The sequence below is a fragment of the Xiphophorus maculatus genome, chromosome 12, assembly GCF_002775205.1.
Source record: "Xiphophorus maculatus strain JP 163 A chromosome 12, X_maculatus-5.0-male, whole genome shotgun sequence".
Lineage (NCBI taxonomy): Eukaryota > Metazoa > Chordata > Actinopteri > Cyprinodontiformes > Poeciliidae > Xiphophorus > Xiphophorus maculatus.
The window spans coordinates 25,806,297-25,829,017 of record NC_036454.1 but is presented as its reverse complement, the minus strand read 5'-3'; the positions used below and the strand labels follow the sequence as shown (position 1 = coordinate 25,829,017).

At 36.8% G+C, this 22,721-nt stretch overlaps 2 protein-coding genes across 4 annotated transcripts in view; one reads left to right on the top strand and one right to left on the bottom strand.

Moving 5' to 3' along the window:
- The window catches only part of glt1d1 (glycosyltransferase 1 domain containing 1), a 39,863-nt gene extending 24,010 nt beyond the window's left edge, over window positions 1-15,853 (bottom strand). The window contains exons 1-8 of one of the 3 annotated variants that reach the window (XM_023343188.1): window positions 15,402-15,853; window positions 13,368-13,519; window positions 13,130-13,235; window positions 8,878-8,929; window positions 6,412-6,448; window positions 6,201-6,257; window positions 1,739-1,837; window positions 516-565 (exon numbers count right to left, since the gene is read on the bottom strand). In XM_023343188.1, the coding sequence (XP_023198956.1) occupies window positions 516-565; window positions 1,739-1,837; window positions 6,201-6,257; window positions 6,412-6,448; window positions 8,878-8,929; window positions 13,130-13,235; window positions 13,368-13,519; window positions 15,402-15,469 (621 nt within the window). In that variant the 5' untranslated portion in view covers window positions 15,470-15,853. The remainder of the gene's footprint in view (window positions 1-515; window positions 566-1,738; window positions 1,838-6,200; window positions 6,258-6,411; window positions 6,449-8,877; window positions 8,930-13,129; window positions 13,236-13,367; window positions 13,520-15,401) is intronic. The other 2 variants (XM_005806923.3, XM_023343187.1) reach the window with 2 other exon arrangements.
- Window positions 15,854-15,992: 139 nt separating this feature from the next.
- slc15a4 (solute carrier family 15 member 4) overlaps window positions 15,993-22,721 on the top strand; it is a 32,383-nt gene continuing 25,654 nt past the window's right edge. The window contains exons 1-2 of the mRNA XM_014471726.2: window positions 15,993-16,164; window positions 16,724-17,338. Of these exons, the coding sequence (XP_014327212.2) occupies window positions 16,775-17,338 (564 nt within the window). The 5' untranslated portion in view covers window positions 15,993-16,164; window positions 16,724-16,774. The remainder of the gene's footprint in view (window positions 16,165-16,723; window positions 17,339-22,721) is intronic.

The window sequence follows — 22,721 nt, the reverse complement described above, 5'->3', positions numbered from 1 at the left end:
GGTGCGGTTAATCCCTCCATGGGAGATAAACAGTTCGGAGGTATGATGCCGTGTGACCGGGCCACAAACTCTGCATGTAATCTAAACCTTCACATTTCCAGATAAATCTCTGTTTATTTGTGTGAAAATGGGAGAGCTCTGCACAGTTCATTAGTCAACGGCAAGTGCTAATCTGGGGTCAGCTGTGGATCAATTTAGCAAATAGCGAAACAGCTAGAGGCACACATGACAGGAGGAAAAAAAAGCAGGGTAAAAAAAAAAAAAAAAAAACACCAGTAATGTTGCTGACAGTGGAGACATTTCCCTCCAGAGCTGCTCTTTAATTCCAGCTAAACAGCTAAATCCTGTATCTCTGCTACATCCAATTAGAGGCTCCCTGACTTCAAACAGCAGGTTTCTCTGGACATTCAGAAGCATGGTGCTTTTTATGACAGACAAAACAAAGAAAAGAATTATTCATACTTTAAAGTAGCATTGTCACAATCTAAACATAAAGAGGTGAGATCACGACTTACCTTTGGCCCGATTATGATCAGGATATTGTGAAGGTTCTTTGAATGCCACTCTGAAACATGCAAAGCAAAGGGAGCAATGTAAACATAGGCAGCTTGGAGTGCGAGGGGGTGAATATTTATGATGATGAATTACTGCATATATTTTAATAGACTTCTTACAACTGTACTGTCTCACAGCACCACATCGCTTTAGCTTTCAGGCATGAGTGCACTAGATTTTAATTCAAATGCACATAAAATCCTCACGCAGCTCATCTAAACATTAATGTACAATTTGACGCCCTCTAGTGCTGTCTTATTACCATAGCTGCACGCTGTGAAAATAAATAAAATATTGAAGGATTAAAACATTAGAGGTTCTGAGAATCTGTAACAGTTTTCACTAAATTCAAGTTAAAGCGGAAAGGCAGCCACTACAGGAAAAAGACATATAAAAGCCTGTCTGTATATAAATACTAACAATAATAGCAATAATAATAGTTACAATTCACTTTGACATAAAAGTCCAATTATTTCAAAGTCAGCTGTAAAGCTTTAACATCATTTTCACCACAGGATACCTTTTGAGTGAATGCTTCAGCTGTCAAGGGTCACACTTGGCATTTTGATGAATTTCATAGCCTTGCATTAGTATTCAAAGCCCTTCAACTTCTCATTTTGTGTCATGTAGCCACTGCATTTTATATGCTCAACCAACACGAAGTAGGCCTCAATCCCACAGTTAGGAAAAAAATGTGTGAATTTTTTTTTTGATCATTTTCACATGTGTACATTTTATTATTGGTATAAATGCACTACACAAGTCTGGCCTTTTGGAAAAGTGGCGACGAAAAGTCTGCAGCTTTGGTCAGGCTATAAGCTAGACTACATGCAAATGTCAATGGACATCTGTCTGAAAAAGAAACATTATGGCACAATGGTGGTGATATGGGATGGTGATATGCTTTGTTTGCTGATTACTGTTGATGAAAAGTGGACAGAGCTAACCACAGGATCATATTGTAAGAAAATTTGTTAAAGGCTGCAAAAAAGCCTTAAGATTTGGAAGGAGCTTCATGTTCTTGCAGCACAACAATCCTAACCAAACAGTCGGCGTTTGAATGAAATTGTTTACATCAAAGCATATTCATGTTTTAGACCGTGTTAGAACCTAAAAAAAACCCTTTGCTTTACTCTGTGCACATTTGCAGTGCTTTCAGGACTAAAATTGCAAAAGCAGCAACCTGAAAAAACGTCTGCCAAATAGAGAGGGTCCTTGATTCTTCTGAGACCACAGACCAACAGGAAGACACGCAGTTCATCTAAGCACTCCGTCCTCACACCTGGAGAAAAGCCAGACACACAAACAGAAAGCGACAGCGACATAATATGAAAAACACTGCATAATGAACATCCCGAGTACATCAGCAGATAATGAAAGCAATACATCAGCCAAGGTCACGAGGACGAGAAGACAGCAGTGACTAATGTGGCTGCACAATGCAACAGGGAACGGAGTCTGTTGAAATTATTGAAAGGTTGCAGCCTAATCAGTGCAAACTGCAGCGTCACGGCCACACTGTCTGACTGCTGCGATGGGGATTTGCTCACTGAAACGACTGAGAAATAATGAGGTAGCCTCCTCATGTAAGGCTAACAACATGGGATGTTTTGGGAACTTTGCGCTAGCTGAAACCGAATTGCCGTGGAGTTGGCCCTCTCCCCGCATCATCCAGCTCTCGTGTTCAATCTTGAGATTAGTCAGAAACTGGCAGGCGGACAACTGTGGCCAATGCCAACCACTACTGTAATGGGCCTGACCCTTTAACTGCACCAAAATATTATTCTAATCTGAATACTGTAATGCCACCTATGTTGTGAAATGCACAGGCCTTGCAGTGCTATGCATTTCACCAAAACACAGATCAAAAAATGTGGAACCCAAAAGAAGTGCAAGTGGAGGGTGTTTAATAAATATCTCTTATGTTATCATATCCCTTATAAAATATGGGATATTGGTCCCTTACTTTATATATTACACAATAAACCAAAGTAGGAATTGCAGTGCAGGCCATTGTCCTGGCAATGTGTGTAGGGAGAGAAAAAAAAATCCCAAACAGGAAAACTTTTAAAACAAAGCCTCACACATAATGAGCCCTCATGAGCTGAGAGCTAGCACGGCGATACTCAAGTGAAATCCCCTGCTGCCAGATAAGTCCAGATCAGGAGGCTGAAGCAGTTCTTTTAATGCTATTAAGAGCAACTTAAAATGACAGCGTCAGGTCTAGGGCCTGACCCCGATCCTAGGATCCGATTGTCCGAAAAGCTCTAATATTGCAGGATGCATTAGATTTTCTCATATTGGGAGAGCTCTCTTAGGTAAGACACCCAGGTCTGTAACTTGAACCCAAGAGCGGTGAAATGATATCAGACAGAGGGAGAAGAACTGATCTGCTGAAAGGAGCAACATTTCTAAACATGCAAAAACATATCCGAACATGGCGACTTTGGACAAGAAACCCAAAATTGTGCAAAACGATTTCTGACTGCTTGATTTTGATTTTGACACTGAATCATTGAACAATCCATGATTTACAATCTCTTGCAAAACCATCAACAGCTCTTTAATCATGACAAACCTCAATGTTATATTGGGAAAGTTTTAGATGCATCAACAGAAAGCAGCATACAAAGATGATGAAATGTAAGGAAAAAAATTCAAGGTGTTTTTTTTTTATAAATCAAAATCTGAAAATTACAGCATCTATTCAGCAATTGAATTACTTGGTCTTAATAACGCTTGATGAGGCCTTCATAGAACAGCTGTACTTATACTAAGAACAAATCACACAAGAGTAAAACTTTACTTAATGTTTAACAACCAGTGGACTTCTAAAGCACATCATAATTTATAGATTGTATCACTAGTAAAAATCTGCAAACCAGGTTTTTTCCTTCCACGTTACTATTAAGCACTTCTCATGGGTCTCTCGCATGAATATTCAAACAAAATACATTGTAGTTGTAGCATGAGAAAATATTCAAAGGGTGTGAATATTTTTGCAACACACTATATGCCTGTCTGCATGTGATGCTGTGAAAAGCCTCTAAGCAGCCTTGGCCAAAGAAAGTAAGCATGACGGCAGATGAACAGTTTTTGTTTTCTTTACTATAAACCTTATATCACAACTCACTTCTTCTGGTGCTATTGCATCATAAACAGTCATTTGCAATATATAAAAATAGATCATATTCTAATAACAAACTGATATTGTATTTACTATGTATTGTGATATAGTGTGCACTCCTAGAACTAAAACAGTTGAATCTTTGAATGTACACTAATCAACAAGAGTCAGAAAATGTATAAAGATAGTCTCAAGTTTAAGGAACTTAACTTTTCCATTATAAATAAAACATCATGGCTCCTCTTTGCACATGTTGTTTCTCTCCTTATTACACCAAGAACATGGCTGCTAATTTATTCATTAAAAGGGCCTGTGCAATTATTAACATGTTATTTATGAGGAAACTGCAACTTCTTCAGCAGCTCTAGGTATCACTGCTCACCTGTGTGGAGTACCTGATCTTCCCTTTTAATTCCACCTCACAAGGCAAACAGACCGGTTAAAGCAAACACGCACAGTCTTGTTCATGCACAGTCGCTAAAATGGGCTTCAAGCTCCTGGGTTTCGATATAGAAGTCTCTGGAAAGAAAACTGAATTCGTGGAATAACACATGGGCACATGCAGTTTAGCGCGGTTTTATTCAGGTAGAAGCATTGCTGCCTCTTTCATCTTTACAAGCTCAGGTCTTTCTAAAGTGTTCCACTGCAGCAACGAGGCCCACATAAAAAAAACATGTTCCCATTCCAAATCTCCATTTACCTTCTCAGGGCTCTTCAAAACAGAAAGCACTCTACATTTGGCAATTTAGAAATGATCAATTTATGTCACGCCAGATGGAACGATCCAAGTAAAAAATAAAAAGAGAGAAAATGTGCAGCACTGTGGGTGGAGAAATGCACACATGGGATGGTGCCCCCTGCTGTGCCACGAGCGCGCAAAACGACAAAGGAAGGATGAAAGCCGACAGCACGGAAAGCACGTGGGATTGTTCCCGAAGTGGCTTTTCTACCTGAAAAGAACTAAAAATATGAGAAAAGTTCTTGACACTGATTACTGGAGATGGCAAAGCAGGTCAACCACTGCAAGGAAAAAAAACATCAAGATATGGCACAAATAATCACTCAAATTTCAAAAGAAATAGAGGGGCTTTTTCACTTTCACTTTACGATTCTTTAGAAAGCCATATTTACAAGAATAAAGCATGGGTTGTAGTATGAAGCATTATGTTTCTCAGCATAAAGCTTTCTGCTGTGGGGGCTGCATTCTGCTAAATAAAAGCAAGGAGACCTTGTGTTGTCAGGACACTGCAGCATGATGCATTAGTTCTCACTGATTTAAAAAAAATATATCCTATCAACAAGAATAAACACCAGCAAAACAACAGCATCATATGGCCTTTTGCTGGTCAAAAACAAGGACAATGCTCAGACGGTGGTAACAAAAATATATAAATATCTGACTCAGATTCCAAAGTTTCAGCACAATGATATAAACACACAATAATAGTGACATCTGTTTCAAGAACAACAAATGGAGAAGTGAGTAGGGGAAAATTTGTATTACTTGCAGCTGCTGGGAAACCTGGTGATAAATAACCTGAGGTTAGAGAGCTATTAATCAGCTGTTCCTCTCTGTACTCACTGGGGCTCTAAGGGAACACTAATGTACTTGGGATAGGCATCATCTTGCACTGTCCAATTTAAATTCCCAGATGCTTGTAGAGGGAATGTACGCAGGTACAGTGTTATTCAACGCAGCAGCTAGACGTTCGTCTTAGTGCTTAGTAGCGACTCTAAGGCGTTCACACCGTTAAACATAGAATTAACACCAAAACCTGATGATTTAATGACAATTATCAACAACTTTGGTAATGAAGAATAACTAGCATCCAGTCAGGAGGCTAACGTGTGGACAAAAATGGCTCAAACTTGATCTCATTGGTCAAAATCTCCTGTAGTAATACTGGCATTAATAATGTATAGCAGCAATAATAAACCACATTTATGCAAGTCTGTAGTCTGCATAAATTAAAAGCTTTTATTTAATAAAAACAATTATTTAGGCTTCTTGATTATTTGGATTGCTTGTGTGAGTACCTGTTGTTTTAAACGTTGTCGGCCCAGCTTTAGATAAAGAGCTACTAAAAAAAACTAAATAAAAAACAACACCAAATGTCATTATGGTTTTTTATGGACAAAAGATGATTGTGTCACATCTCTTTTACTTGAATGTTGTATTGTCATGTCTTTTCCATTTAAAGTCCTTAAGCACTCAACAAAACACTTAGGTTATCTTTTATGTAGGATGTGAAAAAACGTGACACCAGGGGAAAAAAGAAAAACAAAAATGCAATCCCAACCGAATAAATTTATTCAAAATTAAATTTGGATATTTCAAACATTTTAATGTATTATTGAAATATAAGATATAATATTAGTTTAGGACTGTAACTACAATCCTAAAAATAAAAAAGCATGTTATAAAAAAAATTACACAACCGAAAGGAGTTTTCTATTTATTTAGTGAGATGCAATACGTTTTTCATTAAGAAACGGGAATAACACTAAACTCACGTACCTGAGCTCCTCAAGAATTCAGTCCAACAAAATTGTTCAGCCACTTCTGTCTGGATGCCTTTAAATTAAACAACAGCAATGCTGTTAGGTTGAGAAAAGGCATATTCAAGCCATCAATCCTGACAAATTATTTGTGATCCAAATGTTAAATTATGTGGAAATATTCCATCATTTCACAGAGTAATTGCTATTGTAGCTGCACGACAACTTACCCTGAGGCTGGACATAGATTTTACTGTCGGGTGACACCTTGAGCAAGAGAAGAAAAGATAAAAGCAGTTTTTTTTTTTAAAAAAAAAGTGAAAAACAAAGAGTTCACACGCAGATTAATCAGCAGTGATTGGCGATGTTAATTTAAACAAACATGAAACTGTTGCTGTCGGTGCTGCTCTGGTTTTGGACGCTTGATGTTCTCCATGCTCCGAGCACATTCAAACAAAACACAAACTTTAAAAGGGGAGTCAGGAATCCAGTTGATAAGATAATAGTTATATTGCAAAATAAATCAAGGAGATGAAAATTAAATTGGCTGGATGTTATCACACCAGATCCATCAACAACGCATGTTTTGTGTCGGAATAAAAAAGCAGAGCAATGCCTCTTGTGCCAGCCTTGTCTTCCTGCTGTCACCACTTAAATGGTGGAGATAAAGGATGCCACTGGCTTCAATCTGCTGCCTGTGGCTGCAATCTCATCTGAAAATAAAACACTGTAATGTTTTTTTAATACCAGACTATTGTGAGACAGGCCCCAATATTGTGTTTGTATAATGAAAGCCCTTCTGTTACATTTACTGATGTTGTCAGACGCCGGATGTCTTTTTGCTTTATAATGCAGAGATAAAAGCTTTTTGTTTTACGAACAAAAGCGATTTTGAAAGGAATAGAAACTAAACGAGGAAGCAATCAACATTGTGTGTATATAAAATCAATAGATTAATAAAGGGTAATCGGTTAATATGGATAAACTGCATTTTATGCACTATGAGACACATACCAACATTTATAACAGCCTGATGGGGAAACAAACCTTAATGACCGCTACATACAAATAGATGTAGACTGGATGTAATCAATTGATTAAGAAATCATAAATAAAGAAAAATATCACTGTTGCCCACAGGGGGCAGAACTCAAACCCCATTGCCAAGTTTATCAAAATCTTTTTAATAATTACTTTTCCACATTCAATTAGCTTGTAAGTCTTTGTCTCTCAATAAAATGAAACACTCAAATTACAGGATTCGAAAAAGCTACTTCTAAGGCTGCAAGGTGGTGCCCTTGGTAGGGCTATCCAACTTGGTAAATGGGTTTTAATTTGGGACTCTGTCTTTTTGTGTAGCATCTTCCTTGGGCAAACAACATTCACATTAGATTAACTAACCACTCTGAATTATCCTTGTGTGTGAGTGTGTGTCTCACGACCCCACTAGGGACAAGGGTGTACAGAAAATGGATGAGTGTGTGTGAATGGTCATATGTAATGCAAGTCTACATGCATCCATGTACTAGACTGCAAACCATTACAGATTGTCCCGCCCTTTTTTTCCCATAATCCCTCTACAACCTCTGCATAGGTCAGTCAGCAACTGAAAATGCATATTGTGAACTAAGAGTAATTCATAAAAAGTGAGTGAAATGATTGCAGCAACATTCAGTTCTTTTTAACAGTGAAACAGTCATGAACATACTGTATAACTCTAAATCGCGAGCTTGAAATGCTAACAAAAAGGCTAATGTGTGGTCAAAGAATAGAAAGAACTTTTAAGTTGTGACACCTTTGAACACAAAATGGAAAAGCTACCAATTAGCCTTAATTTGACTAACTCTGCTTAGTTAGCTTCCAATCAGTACTTTTTATTCACTCTTAAAAAAACACAAAAGATTTTCTAAACATGGTTTCAAAAAGCAATCCCAATGCTACACCCCTATGGGATTCCTGAAATACTAGCGATTTTCAGAATAAGTATTTTTGTTTTTTAATGCAGCCAACTATAAAATGACACCGAACAAGAAACTTTATTCATTCTTTGTTGTAAAACCTGCCTCTCATAACAACACACACTGTGTTTTTTCAGCAACTGAGGAAGAATGCCAATAATGCTCAGAGACTCCCAAATGGCTGTTATACATTTGACTGTCGACAGGTACAATATCTCAATATGATTGTTTAATCTGCTGCAAAATATTGGACTGCATATATACCAAGAGGAAGATAAAGTCATCAAATTATGTCTTGTATTTGTCAAAGTTGGTGGGGATTTTGTGCTAGAATACCTAGTTGCTTATCATGAAATGAATGTAGAGCAAAGCATATTTACAACCATAATTTCATTGATTTTTATTTTATTTTTTATATTTCCTACATTGTTTTTCATGCATGTAACATCAGACTGATTATGTGCTTGACAGGCTTTGCTTTATCAGATCCATCCATGACATTGCTGGTCAGATGGTCTGGCTGATAGAATAAAAATAAAACAAATCTTGAAGTTAACTGCATTTGTTAACACAATAAAATAGCTTTACTCTGTGCATCCTCACTTGTAACTTAACTTAAATTTTGCAGCAAACTTAGAATGGAGCAAGTAACAGAATCAATGCATTGTTAATGAGAAAATACTCCAGGAATAACAGGAATTTAATAGAGAAATGGGAGAAAAGGGGGTTTGATCATACCAAAACAAATTCTGCCTCTTCTTTTAGTTTTTCAGTGAAAGCAACAGCAAACCTGATTAGAAACAACAGGAGGGAAAAAATGCAAAAATGACTCAATCAGAACAAAGATTTTGATAAATATGAGTGAATTTTAGTCATTTTACAGGCAATGATAATTTTGACATTTGCGGAAAAAGCAGGATTAGTGAAAGTAATATTGAAAAATTTACAGAAAATCAGATTTTTGCAATCTGTCATTTTGGAGATTGGCATGGTTTCCTCATGCCAATCTCCATCCACTGTAGAAATGAAGTAAGCATGGAAGGTTTATTCTGCACTGTGTGTGCATTTCTAATGCATTGATTATTATTATCAAACATAGCATAACCATAGAAAGACATTTTGGTAGCACTTTATTTGACAGGTTGTGAATAAGACTGTCATAACACTGTCATGAACATGACATAATACCTGTCATGAACATGATTAAACTTTAAAAATGATGTGTTTATGTTATTAAAGCTAAAGTTTAATCAGTAATGATTTTATAACAAATTTATGTCAGATCATGATTTCTTGGTTAATGTCAAGTTATCATAACAAAGACATTTTGAATAATGTCAACTTTGTATTAAAAGTGTCATGATTTACCGAATGACACTTTATGACAACAGTCATAAATAATCATGAAGACTTACTCGTGTTCATGACAGGCGTTATGTCATGTTTACGACGATGTCATGACAGTCTTATTCACAACCCGTCAAATAAAGAGTTACCGACATTTTCTATGACAAGTTGCAGCTTACAACAGAGAGAAAAGTTGTCTTGCAATCCAAAAAGTGTGGGTCTGATTTCAGCTTCCTCTTGCCACATGTTGACGTGCCGCTGGGCAAGACTCAAAACCCTACACATTTGTGTAATTGTGATGAATGTGCACACATTTGTGAGTGTGATTTGTGTGAATAGTGTAAAGCGCGGTATGACTTAAAGAGTGCTATATAAATTGTGTCCATTTACGGTTCTAATGAGACATGTAAATTACTAATTTGTTTTGATTTGTCAGGTTATCAGTATCAAGATAGTTTGACGGATTACTAAGGCCATTGCAAATGAATAACTATTGGCCACTGCAGATGAAAAACGGAAATTTCTAAATTAATTTGAGATATTTACAAAAAAAAAAAAAAACTTGGATTAACTTTGAGGCAGCCATGTTGGAGCTTCTTCCTCCCTGTCTCTGGCGTGTATTTTGGATTCCACTCAATGGTGTGTGTGTCTGTGCCTGAGAGATGACGTTATGATACAGAAAAAGAGCTTGCAGTTTGGGGGGGGCCGGGGGGGGGGGGAACAGATGTGGATCTCCTAAACTTACCACTTGAATCTTAGAGGATTTTTGTCACTTTTTGTTGCTTAATGTCTTACTCAATAATCTCAGAAAACTTCTGAGTTTTTTTCTAAAACAATTTTTGACTTCACTTGACTGGTATTAATGTCAGCAAATATCCTTGCTCTAACATCATAGACATATGTCTTTAAAATTTTAAGCTTTATTTGTTGAAAATGTACGACTTTTTGACATCCGAGAAAGTTCATGTTTCTTTTGACAAAATCTGAAATGAATCTTGATATTTCTGAGTTTATTTGGGGAAACTTTTTATACTTTGTACCCAATTATTTTCCTTCTTTTTATTTCAACAATAACCCTAATAATCCATTGAAAGACACAGCAAGGTTTAAAAAGTTTATATTTTCTGCCATTCCCTTTTTAGGACCTCAAAGACCTCATAAGACGACAGATAAAGTATTAGAGTGACATGTTTTTCTCTGCTCAGGGTAATGCTGCTGCTGCACACTGCTGGAATGCTGGCAAAAAAAAAGAGTCGCATAATTTTCTTAATTGACAAGACCTATCAAACACCTATCAAGGTAGCACTCTTTTTAAAAGTACAGCTTCCAAGTTGCATGTGGCAGGTCTGTTTGATTCAGGTTATCATACTAGTTACATACATACAAGTTTAGATGATATTTTAAAATAGTCACTGTGTCCACATGCAGGCAGGTTTTGTTCAACATTCTTGTCTGGAAGTGTTTGAGTTAGCACTGCCAGATAAAATATTTGTTAACTGCTGCACCCATCTCATCTGTAAACTGGTGGAACTGCTGAGATACTCTGCAGTAATTCTAAAAATAACACAGGGAAACACACCCCGTGTGCTCAGCAAATGAATTCACACCTGCTTTAAACTCAGTCTTGAAACAGTTGTCCCTGACTCCTGTTAAACATTTTACAAATGTAGATTAAATTATTTTGTTAATTTCCATTACACTGTATTTGGTGCAAACATCTCAACAATCTTGTGACTTCTTTGCCACAAAAGATCAATAAAGTAACCACCAAAAGCTCACCACCAACATGGCAACAGGTATCCAAGCTACAATGCACCCTGATGCTGTTGTTGGCGCAAACAAGAGCAGAAGAAAAACTTCCTTTGGCTTCAGGCAAATAAAACAATGAGGAAAAATGAAGGAAATGTAGGGCAAAAGTCACCGGGAGGATATTAATTTGCATGCCAGGCAGTGTATTATTAAGCGGCCCAACAGGCTCTGTGTGGTGACCGAATTTTAAGATCAAGGTCTGTGTGTGAGGAGGCATCAACAGTGGGAGGTGCAGGGATGTTTGAAGCTGCAACAGCTAGATCTCCCCATTTGCTCCCAGTAGGGATTTGTGCCCTTAAAACTTCCAAGATAAGTTCCCTACCACGCCCTTTTCATCAGCATGAAAAGAGAAAGAGAGAGAGACTGATGTCAGGTCATTTCACATGATATTGATAAGTAGTCTCTGTTAAACTAGAAAAGGAAACAACTCGCAACCTGCACAGTTGGAGTTAAATTAAAAATGCTCAGCCTCAAACTTTTCTCAATATAGTGATTACGTTTTTCAGCTACAATTGAAGTAATGTTGTGTGCTGAGCTTCTGTTGAGCAGATTTAGCTTTATATGTTAGTATTTCTTAGAGATGTAATGGCTCATAAAAAAAAATTTATACTCTGCTCACTTGTCACAATTTGGGACATACAGGTGAGATTTTTTTTTTCATGTGTAGCAGCTTTCTAACTAAATATATTTCTAAAGGTGCAAGTGAAAATCTCACCAGGCAAGCAAAGAAATCAAACCCTTCGGGTGCACCGATTGCAGCTTTCTGGCAGATCACGGATTTTTAAAAAGCCAATTCCAATTTTAGCCACTTCAATAACAAAAAAGTTGCAACATTTGTCTTTAGTCACTTTTTAAAAATACATTTGCTAAAAAAGTCACTAAATATAGTGACAAAGTAGCAACAAAGTGACTATTGTTACTTGTGTGACTCGGTGGGCTGTGACTTAGCAGCCATGCTGTCAGTCTGCTCTTTCTCATGGCAGAGCAAACGGGGGACAGTGGATAATTTTCAGACTCTTGCAGAAGTAGATAAGATCAATTTCGCATGTAAATATCAGCCAATACCCAATCACTCAAAATTAAGGAAATTGGATCAGGGCCGATAAGGCCGATTGATCGGGTCACTCCAATCAACTGAAACTCAGGATGCACATAAATTAAGTTATATGTGAAACATTACTATATTTTAACTTCAAGGAAACTTTTAGTAAAAGGTGAGAAATTAATAATTATTGTCTAAGTAAGAATTTAAGATAAACATCTTTAAACAGCTGTTAGCAAATTAACAGAATCACTTCATTGATTAGCAGCCAGCTTTAACTTGGCATAATAGCTAACACTGAACTGCCGATTTTTACATGACCTAAGTAAAATATATTTTTAAATAAATGGATGATGTGTTGCTATTGTCGAGTATTTCTGGAGTTTCGACAAAGTAGGACAAGAAAGGTGAACTGAACTGTGGAGTTTGCGAACCAGTCCATCTCTAATAACGTATGTCTCAGGCAGAAAAATCACATAATTAAACGTCATTAGATTAAATTTCATTGGAGTGACATGAATAAAAATATTAGGGCGGCCACATTTACTTCTTGCTTGAACTTCAAGATGCCGACAGCTGCATCAAATCTCTACAAAAGAACGGGTTCGAAAAAACAAAACAAAAAAAGAAGTAAGTTACATTATTTGCACCAGAATGCCGACGAAGCTACGACCGACACCTCAAAAAAAAGAATGCTAGAGCTCATTATTAACTTGGTGTTCTGACTCAACTACAAAAACTGAAAGTCTTTGGAATCGAGCATTTTGAAATTGCGGTTAGCGGTAGGGTCACCTGGCTTTCAGCAGCACCTGCTCCATAACCACACGCTTCTGCTCATCTTTTACATCTTCATTTATGTCCGTTCCGCCAAAAATGACTCCGAAGGGTAAACGAAGGTCTAATGCAAACAGAGAATAAGAACCTTTGTATAAAAAGGACATAATTACATGTCTGTTTTTCTGACAAATATTAGTAACAGAAAGTAAGATCCGATCACGACGACACAGATGATGCCTCAGTCAGTGTTTACCCAGGAGGAGTCTGCCAGCTTTGAAAAGATGAATTGCCAGCGCACCCTCAAACGGAGGATTTTGGGATACTAGATGTGCCACGTCAGAGGGAGAGTGAAAATCTGCCACATCTCTTAACTCGCAGCTGTGTCCTGCTGATTCAATGTGAGACCTGAAACATAAAACACATGTGACACATTCAGTTGTAGTTTTGTACTTTAAAATAATGAAGTACAAAGGTGTTTGTCTATGATTTTAGCCTGTTTAATTACTATCTACAACATTTTTTCTCAGTCCAGAAGTACCATGCACAGTAATTGATGCCAACCAATCTGTGTTTTCCAGAATTATCAGAGGGTGGCATTGTTTGTCCTAGTTAAAATTAATCAAACTCTATAAAACCTGATAAAAACACTAGAACTTCTTAAACGTGTGTTTTTTTTTTATTTAAAATGTTTTTTATTTAGCATGTTGTGAAATTAAGTTTTTATTCCGGTGCGGGGCAACAGCATGTTTGAATGCAATCATTATTTGACGATTTTTGCAGAAAACTTGCTGTATTTTATTCCAATTGAATTCTAAAATGTATTTCTAACATTTTGACAGAAAATGAACATAAAATTGACCTGTGAGGGAACAGAGAAGGATTTGCACGTTTTCTCTCTAGAGAATAAAGTTCGATGGTGCTTGCAGGAACCTTTTTAATATAATTTAATGATTCAGTTTGGCATTTGTAATGGCAAAACTTAAAATGTTGGACCATGTCACACTAACAGATTCTGTTGTGCATTAATGGTGCAAAAACCACAGAAAAAAAAAGATCAATTCTTTGATCATAAGACGATGAACAGAAAGCAATAACAGCATAAAAGAAATCTCCTGTGAAACAGAGGGCTAACTTCATTAATACTATTAAATATACCATAAATCAAAAACTACTTTTCAGCATTTTTCTAACGGTCTATGTTTGCAGTCTTGCCAAGTAATACTTTTACTGTTGATGTTTTGTTGTACAAGACTAGTTTGAATTTAATTTTGCGTTGACTGAAAATAAAATTGACCTGTCCAAGGTATACCCCAACTCTTGACCAATGACCGCTGGAGTTAGGCATGTTTGTGAACATTTAGACAAAAGTGAAAATCTATACATTAAATAGACATTTTGATTTAAATTATTAAGAATTGTTTTAAAAAGGACTGACTAATAAATAAAAAATGTGAAATTCATTAAAATGTTAAAAGCACTGTTTAAACATTTTTCTTTTAAGCTTACAAATCAAAGTCAGTGGGCGTGCTAACACTGCTCCAGACAAGGTGAATGGTCTGCAATGAAAATGTGCTGGCTAATCAATCCAATGTTAATGTTTATTTAGTAGCCATGATGATGGTATCAATTATTTTCTGAAGGATCGACAGGAATGAGGAAACAATTAAATACTATTATTAAAATGATGGCAGGATTTTTAAAATGAGTCTCAGTTTAAAAATATTATCTAACCATTTTGCTTTTTATTTATCACATAATTACATAATATAATTTAATGTACTTACTAGGGTGTTTTAATCGTAACTATTAATCAGTTAAAAACATTCAACACTTGTATTTAAAAGACAGAACTGCTCATCTGCAACACTTAGATAAACTAATTAAACTAACTTTCCAGGCTACGTAACAGTCACATTTGGACTTCCAACCGAACCTAAAATACCTTATTGAGGTGATTTCGGTCAGATGGCCTTTTACGTCAGGGCTGTTTCTCAAAACAGAACAATTTCACTTAAATAAAGGATGTGTTACTTCCTCCGCCAGTGATGACGAGAAATATCACATGATTGAACAAAGGCACAGCGGTCAAAAGCCACGTTAAGGTATAGCATCACTATGAGCCATAAGGTTACGGCTGACTAATTACAACCAATTAGCAGTGAAGAGGGACATTTCCATAAGATCAGCTACCTATATAGCCTGGTTCTTAATAGTTAACCAGGGTACTGTCGGACCGAGCCACTAAAGCTAATTACCAACAGGTATCTGAATCAGCAGGTAAATTTACCTTATTCTCTCGGCTGTAGTATAGTTCCCTGTTTTGGGGCTGAGGCAGGCTAGAAAGAGTAATTTCATATCCCCTCTGTAACCGGTGAATGACAGAGCAGGCAGGGCAGGTCTCTGAGTTTCAGCTCCCTTGCTACACCCAGCTCACATCACATTTCCTGGACTCATTCCCCGGTAACGTCCACGTAGAAGAAAGCTAACAGAGCCCAGCAACGTGCCACTAGTGATTTTCCAACCAGTGACGAACCACGCTTCAAATGTTTACAAGTCCGCCCCTAATAATATTCCCCTGGAAACAAACGGTTGGAATAACAGCAGCAGGACACTAACGTGTTGTCTGCACTGCTTTCGTGTCGTGGCCGATATTAAAGACTCGGTCAAGAGAACATCTTGATAACACGTATATCTCTACACTACTACAACGAAACGATCAAATAAAAGGAACTTCATTTTTACCTGCGGTACGCCGCATGCGCTAAAATAGTAGACGTCTATATTACAGGGATGTACCCCTTGAAGGCTCTGTTTACGAGACCATCACTTCCGGTTTTAGCTATAGATCGGTTCAGGAACGCAGCTGTGACAGCTTTTACTGAGCAGCGTGTCACGGGACAGTGCTGTGACACTGTTGTTGTGAACTCCCAGTCCTTTTTTAGCGAAAGTATTGACTTATTACGAGAGAAAACTAAACACTCGAGTGGCTAACTTCAACTAGAGAGGCTGAGGTTGCTGAAGACTGCTGGAAAGAGCTTCAATAAATAAAGGTAATCTAAACCACACGCTTTTGGTGTTACAGCTAGCTTAATGTTTGTTTTTCTTCTTTATAAGAAAAGAACGGTAACATTAGTAGGACAATTCAGATGTGATATTGGAGCATTTGTTAGCAAATAATAATGATATGCTTAATAGTGACCGTATTGTGACGGTAGGGAAATAGTTTTCTACTTTAACAAACTTGGGTGAATGTAGGACTCTTAGAAGTCAACTAAGTGAAATTTAGACAACGTAGTAACAGTCTTCAAACATTTGCTGAAAGTTTTCTGGCGATGTCTAAAACATCTAGAGTTAGTTCTCGTGGTGATTTTCTGTGGCTTTGCATCACTTCTGATTGTTTTTACTTCACAATAAGTTGGTGGCACAAGAATTAGCACAGAATGTTGTAGCTTTCGTTATTTTTATTTTTATGCATTATGTTTGTATGTTGATGTGACAGGTGTTTTATTGTTCAACTCTTGTAAAATCTTGATTATTCACATGTTTTGATATAGCATAGGTAGTTTGATTTCCAATCTCACTTGTATTCTTCTTCTTTTTTTTTTTTAGGTCTTTACTCACTATTCAAGAAGAGTTTTGTTTCCATTATTTTAGCTGAAAATGGATAACAGGGACTCCACTGAGAGAAGCCCGCTTTTGGACTCAGGAAACAGACCTTCACCACCATCAGTCTTCCAGGGACGGAGACTAGCGTGTGCTGCCGTCCTACTTGCTGAGTCCTTGGAAAGGGTTGCTTTCTATGGCATCACATCCAATCTGGTACTTTTTCTCAACAACAGCCCTTTTTACTGGGAAGGCACTGAGGCCACGCAGGCACTTCTGACATTCATGGGAATAACTTACCTGATTTCACCGTTTGGAGGCTGGCTGGCAGACGCATACCTTGGGAAGTTCTTGACTATTGCTTCAAGCTTAATCCTGTATTTGATTGGCATGATTTTTTTCCCTTTTATTTCAAAAGACTCAACAAGGATACACCTATGTGGAGAAGAGACAGCATTTCCGGTGCAACCTGCTGAATGTATGAACAACACCACTCCAACAAATGTAACTTGCCCATGGCGCAGACCATATTGTGACTCAGTAATCTACATAGGACTGGTTTTAGTTGCACTTGGTGTTGGTACTGTGAAATCCAACATCACTCCCTTTGGCGCCGATCAGGTAAAGTATAAACCATAGTTTTCACACCTCATATTATTTGTTGCAGTATTCAAACATGTGGCTTTTACAGCCATGATGAAAAATGAGTACGCCTCCTTTCAGTTGCAGAGTTTTCATGTATAACCACGTTGTAAAATTTTTTGAATTAGAATTGCACCAATCAGCCATTTTTCTCTCATTGGCTTCGATTCCTAATTAACAAATACTGAAAGATTTGTTTTCTTTTCTTTTGTTTTCATTAAATTAATCAAAACTAAAACATCATACTAATCCATAAACACATTAACCAACTCCATGTAAATAGATACAAAATTGTGTTAAACGTTAAGTGAAAACGTTAGATATACAGAACACACACACCCATAGGCTTTCTTGACAATTGACCATGACGGGGTGTTTCATGGTCTATGTTTTAGATTTTTTCGTTTCCTCATATGTGTGAGATTGGGTATGTAGTGTGTGATCGAACATGTGATTGGGTATTTGATGTGCCGTGACATTTCACTGAGACATGCATGCTCCTGATTATCATGGCTGTTTCTAAGTAAAGTCATGTAAAAAGGGAAGTATGTGCCTTTAAAAAAGGAAATTCTTTGTTACAACTGGAAATGAAAGCACTTTTGAAATATTGCGCACAAATTAAGACTCTATATGTTATCTACATCTCTAGGAATATCAGATCAATTCCAGGTGATAGAGTAAATGTTTGTGTAAACTCAGGTGCACCTTTATTATCAGTGTTGAAAGATTTATTTTCAATTTTACAATCAGTTTTTACAAACACTTCTGCTTGTAAGAGACTTGGATAACCCCTCCATCCTGTTCTATATTAAGTTGTATATTAAGGGAACTGAATTTACTTGAATTTGAGATTTCTTCTATTGCATACAGTCCATCTGGAAAATCGCTTCACTTTTTCCACATTTTGCTATGTTAAATGTATTAAATTAAGCTCTTTTCTTACACTTCCTCACACAAATATCCCATTCTGATAATGTGAAAAAGAGTTTTCAAGTGTTTTTTAAATGAATTTAAAAAACAGGAATGTCATAATGTTACTTCCTCATCAAAAACATACCTGGAGTGTTGCTTTAATTCAAGTTTCAAGTTTGAGAAATCATTGAATCTCCCGTGGCAACCATTTGATGATGTGCTGAAGGCAGAGTGTTTGAAAAAGCAGGATTTTCTTTAAGGGGCAGAGGAAAATTTCAATGCATCTAATTGCAACATCAGATTGTATTTGTCATGTTTGAGATATACAATGTTTTTATAACAACTGCAGGTAAATTAATTACTCGATTTTGCTATAAAATAGCACTATGTTCCTGGAAAATGCATAATACCTGGCTCTGTGCCACAAAAAAAGTGAAAAAAAAGTGAATTGCTGTGAATACTTTCCACATACTGTATTGCACTTTCTTTAAAAGACTAGTATTTTATCTTAGGATAACTAACATAAAGTTAGTGGCTCTTTGAGACTAAAGTTCGGCTTTCAGGAGTGAGGCTAGACTGATAGTTGGTTGAGCAATTTATGGGTCTCTTAAAAAAAATCTCCTCTAGATTCACAAGCATCTGCAAAAAATTTTTATGTCCTGAAAGAGAAGTACTTTTGAATACTAGAGCAAAAGCAGAAGCTTATCAGACTTAAAAGTTTTAATTAGATTATTGCTAAATAATACCTCAATTTTACTAATCTAAAATCCATTCTCGGAATATATTGATTTAAATGAGAGATAGATACAGAAGCCTGGTTATTCTAAGGTGAGAAAGTCTTTTTTGTTTATGTTTTTTAGATAAAATCAAAATATGGTAGTTCTGTTTAAAAAAATATGGTTGAATGTTTTAAAGATATTTTGTCATCCATTAATTTATTAATTTGAGCATACCATAGTATGCATAGTATAATATAAATGTTAACTAGATAGGTTTGCAGCTGTGCCATGCCTTTTACAATTTTCAGATTATGGCTATTAAACGTTTGAAAAATTGCTTAATAATGTATCTCTAACTTAAAATCCATGAAACGTCCTGAGGACGCCTTTGTCTGCATGGATTCATCAACTAACTAAGCATTTGACACTTAAGAGGTTACATCATTACTAGTTGATCCCTGATCTGTGGTTAGCTCTTGACATTGATATTGTCAAGAACTAACCAAGCTGAAAATGGGAACAAGTTCCACTATGTGTACTTTTGCAAGGCTCTGTGTACTTCCGCTCTGTGGCTGTAAGAATCGACATATCATTATTCAAAGAACTTTCTCTAAGAAAGTACAGAGTTATTTAACTGGATTATTGTATCCTGACACAATATCCCAAAATGTGTATAAATATTTCCAAAGGAAGTTGGTGGTGTTAATTTTAAACAATACTTGATACTGTTGCAACATTTTTTGCATTTATGTCACGATTTCTTTTCACCATGTTTAAACACTCAGAGCACATTGGCATTTGACAGTGAAGTGAATGAAATGATTCAGTTATTATTGGTGTCAGTCAGACAAATATTCACGAAAGGCCCATTAACTTGTCAATGCTATGTTTAGTTGAATTGAATCCTAAGATTTGTCAGTTAAAAGCTCATTTTTTACAGAATTAATAAATGAATATTTCCTCTTAATTGTTTCAGAAACAGCACTAGGCTCTTACAGTTATATCTAGGGCAAGAGGAGAGATGTTTCTTCTGACAGCTTTTGTGTAGTTAACAAAGAAGTGATGAAAGAGGAAAAAAAACTTAGTTGAGTATCACTGCATTGCAGGGCTATTTTTTTTCAAAGACTATCATACAGGATTGATAAGCAAAATAACTTCCATAAAAAAATAAATATTTGCTTGATAGACTGTTATAACCAGTGCTGTATTTTAAGCTTGCCTTTTCTTTGCCTGAGTAAAATTGGCAGCAGTATTTATTCAGAAATAAACAGTAAACTGTGTTTCTCGTTTGAAATGTTTTAATTCAGTTCTTTGTAACCTGACATTGTGTTGCACAAGAATTCTATAAAACCAGATTCAGTTTTTTTTGTACTGAATCTCTCTCTATTTGATATTTATAGAGGAAATGGGGCTTTGTTATAGCTCCTCATATCACACTGCTAAAACCTGTGCTTCAATATGAAGTGAATTGGTGCTGCTATGACAACAATTGTACTTTCTCCCATATAAAGTTTTCATAGATTTTTAAAAAAAAGTTGTTTTCCAAATTGATTTAAGATGTTCTTGTGGGTTCTTTTAGAAAGCTCAGTGTAGGTAATATGTGTTGGTTGCTTCACAACCTTCAATCTATGTGAAAAAACAACTCTGTATATATTCTGCATATTTATTGTCTGCCATCCCAATTGAGCTTTAGGTATTCATTGAAATCTTAAATTTAAAAATATCACTTTCTTGAATCAAATGTGGATAATTTTTTTGGGTACTTTACCTTGATGCCATTTACATGTCACTTTCATGCTAATTGGGTTTTTATGATGTCTTTAGGAGATTTGCAATCTACACAAAGGCCAGATCACAGCCAGCAGTTTGTGCTTTGTGTGGTTGTTATACGTAGATGGAAAGCGCATAAACTGGGTGTAGATAATGCTGCGTCCTTTTCTCCTTTTTTGCATAATGGAGGAGTAAAAGCTTGAAAGATCAAATGTTATGATGCCGTTGAGATGACCCTTAGTAAATAAGTGCATTTGTGGTCAAACATGTGTCCGTTCAAAAGAAACTAAGTGCAAGAATGATGCGAACATCATCATTCTTGCACTTCCCTGAAAAGGGTTGCCCACCTCTTTTCAGGGAAGTGCAATATGCATAGGACTTACAACAAGCATAACCAGAAAAAATAATCTAGTGACTTCATTCAGACTTCATATAGAAGTCTTCATACAGACACAACTCAAAATTTGTGAGTTAGCTCGCAAATGATGAGCCATTTGAGAGCTAACTCATCCAGTATCAGGGACATATTGTTGAACTTTAACATGCTGGCAAGAAGATCTGGGCACTGGTGCTAAGGGAACTCACTTCTTCCCTACTGAACCGACCCCCTACTCTGAGCCTGGGTGCTCAGATGAGTGGGATGTGCAGCCACACGTTCCTTCATAGCAGAACCCTGGCCCTGTACAAGCCTAGCTGTATTATCTCTTCTAGGTAAAACTTTTTGGCCAGTTTTAAATAGTAAAATACATCATAGCAGTTGAAAATGTGCTGCTTGTTTTAATGAGATTTGGCCAGTGCCGGACTCTTCTTACAACTATGACCTCACAGAGCGCCGGCTTCTTAAGAAACAACCACAACATATGGTGCTGGTTTGTTCCAAGTTTGTGATTCATTTTCAGACAGTGTTTCAGTAGTCCTTTCAAACCTTTCCTTTCATTGAACATCAGTGTTGTTCAATGGATACTTGAAGGTGTATTGATTGTTTTTCAGATGACCAACCACTGTTGAGACTCAGAATAGTTAACATGAAAAATGTTGCCTGATAAGCTTCAGGTACTTTCACACCTCACGTGTTTCACGAGATTTGTGACGTGAAGAATATTCCTTTAAATTTAATACTTTCTCCTGAGGTGGACAACCATCATTGCAGTTCTTATGTTAAACAGATCACATCTGTTTAGCATCATAATGGGAATCCATAAAGAAAGTCCATTCCTAATAGACAAGTCTGACTACAACGTTTCATCTGACAAATGTGTAGTGATCTCCAACTTTACAATACATTAGAATATGAACGACCAACCAATACTACACTGCACAATCCTTCGCTATAGCAGGGGTGTCCAAAGTCGGTCCTCGAGGGCCGGCATCCTGCATGTTTTAGTTTTCTCCCTGGTGGTAGTAATAACCTTCTCAGCATGTCAGTATTTTCCTAAGGTCTCTAATGAACCATGATTTGATTCAGGTGCGTTAAACCAGGGAGAGAACAAAATAAAACACTTAGAATGCCGGCCCTCGAGGACTGACTTTGGACACCCCTGCTATAGGGCCTTCATCTGCTCTGCTTTCGCGAAACGCTGACTGTGACAACAAAAACAATGGGTATAAACCAACAACCTAACAAACACAGAATATGCACGGCTGCCCTGTCCTGACGAGGCATATCTTTTATGCTTTAGAGGTCGTTGATGAGGCTATAAACCAGCGGTGACAAATATATTTTGGTGAGTAGGTAAAAAGTGGAGGCAAAGTGTTCTGACCTTTGCTTTAGAATACAACCACTTTAACTTCCTGATTACCTGATGCTGTCTATGGAACTTTTTTGTTGATGCTTGACTGATAATTCATACACTGCGAGTGAAGGCAGCGCTATCCTGCACAACTGTGAGTCTCCAGGAAGGAAGCCACTAGGGCAGGATGATACGAGGTGCACAATGCATAAAATGTTTGTTGGTCTTCCT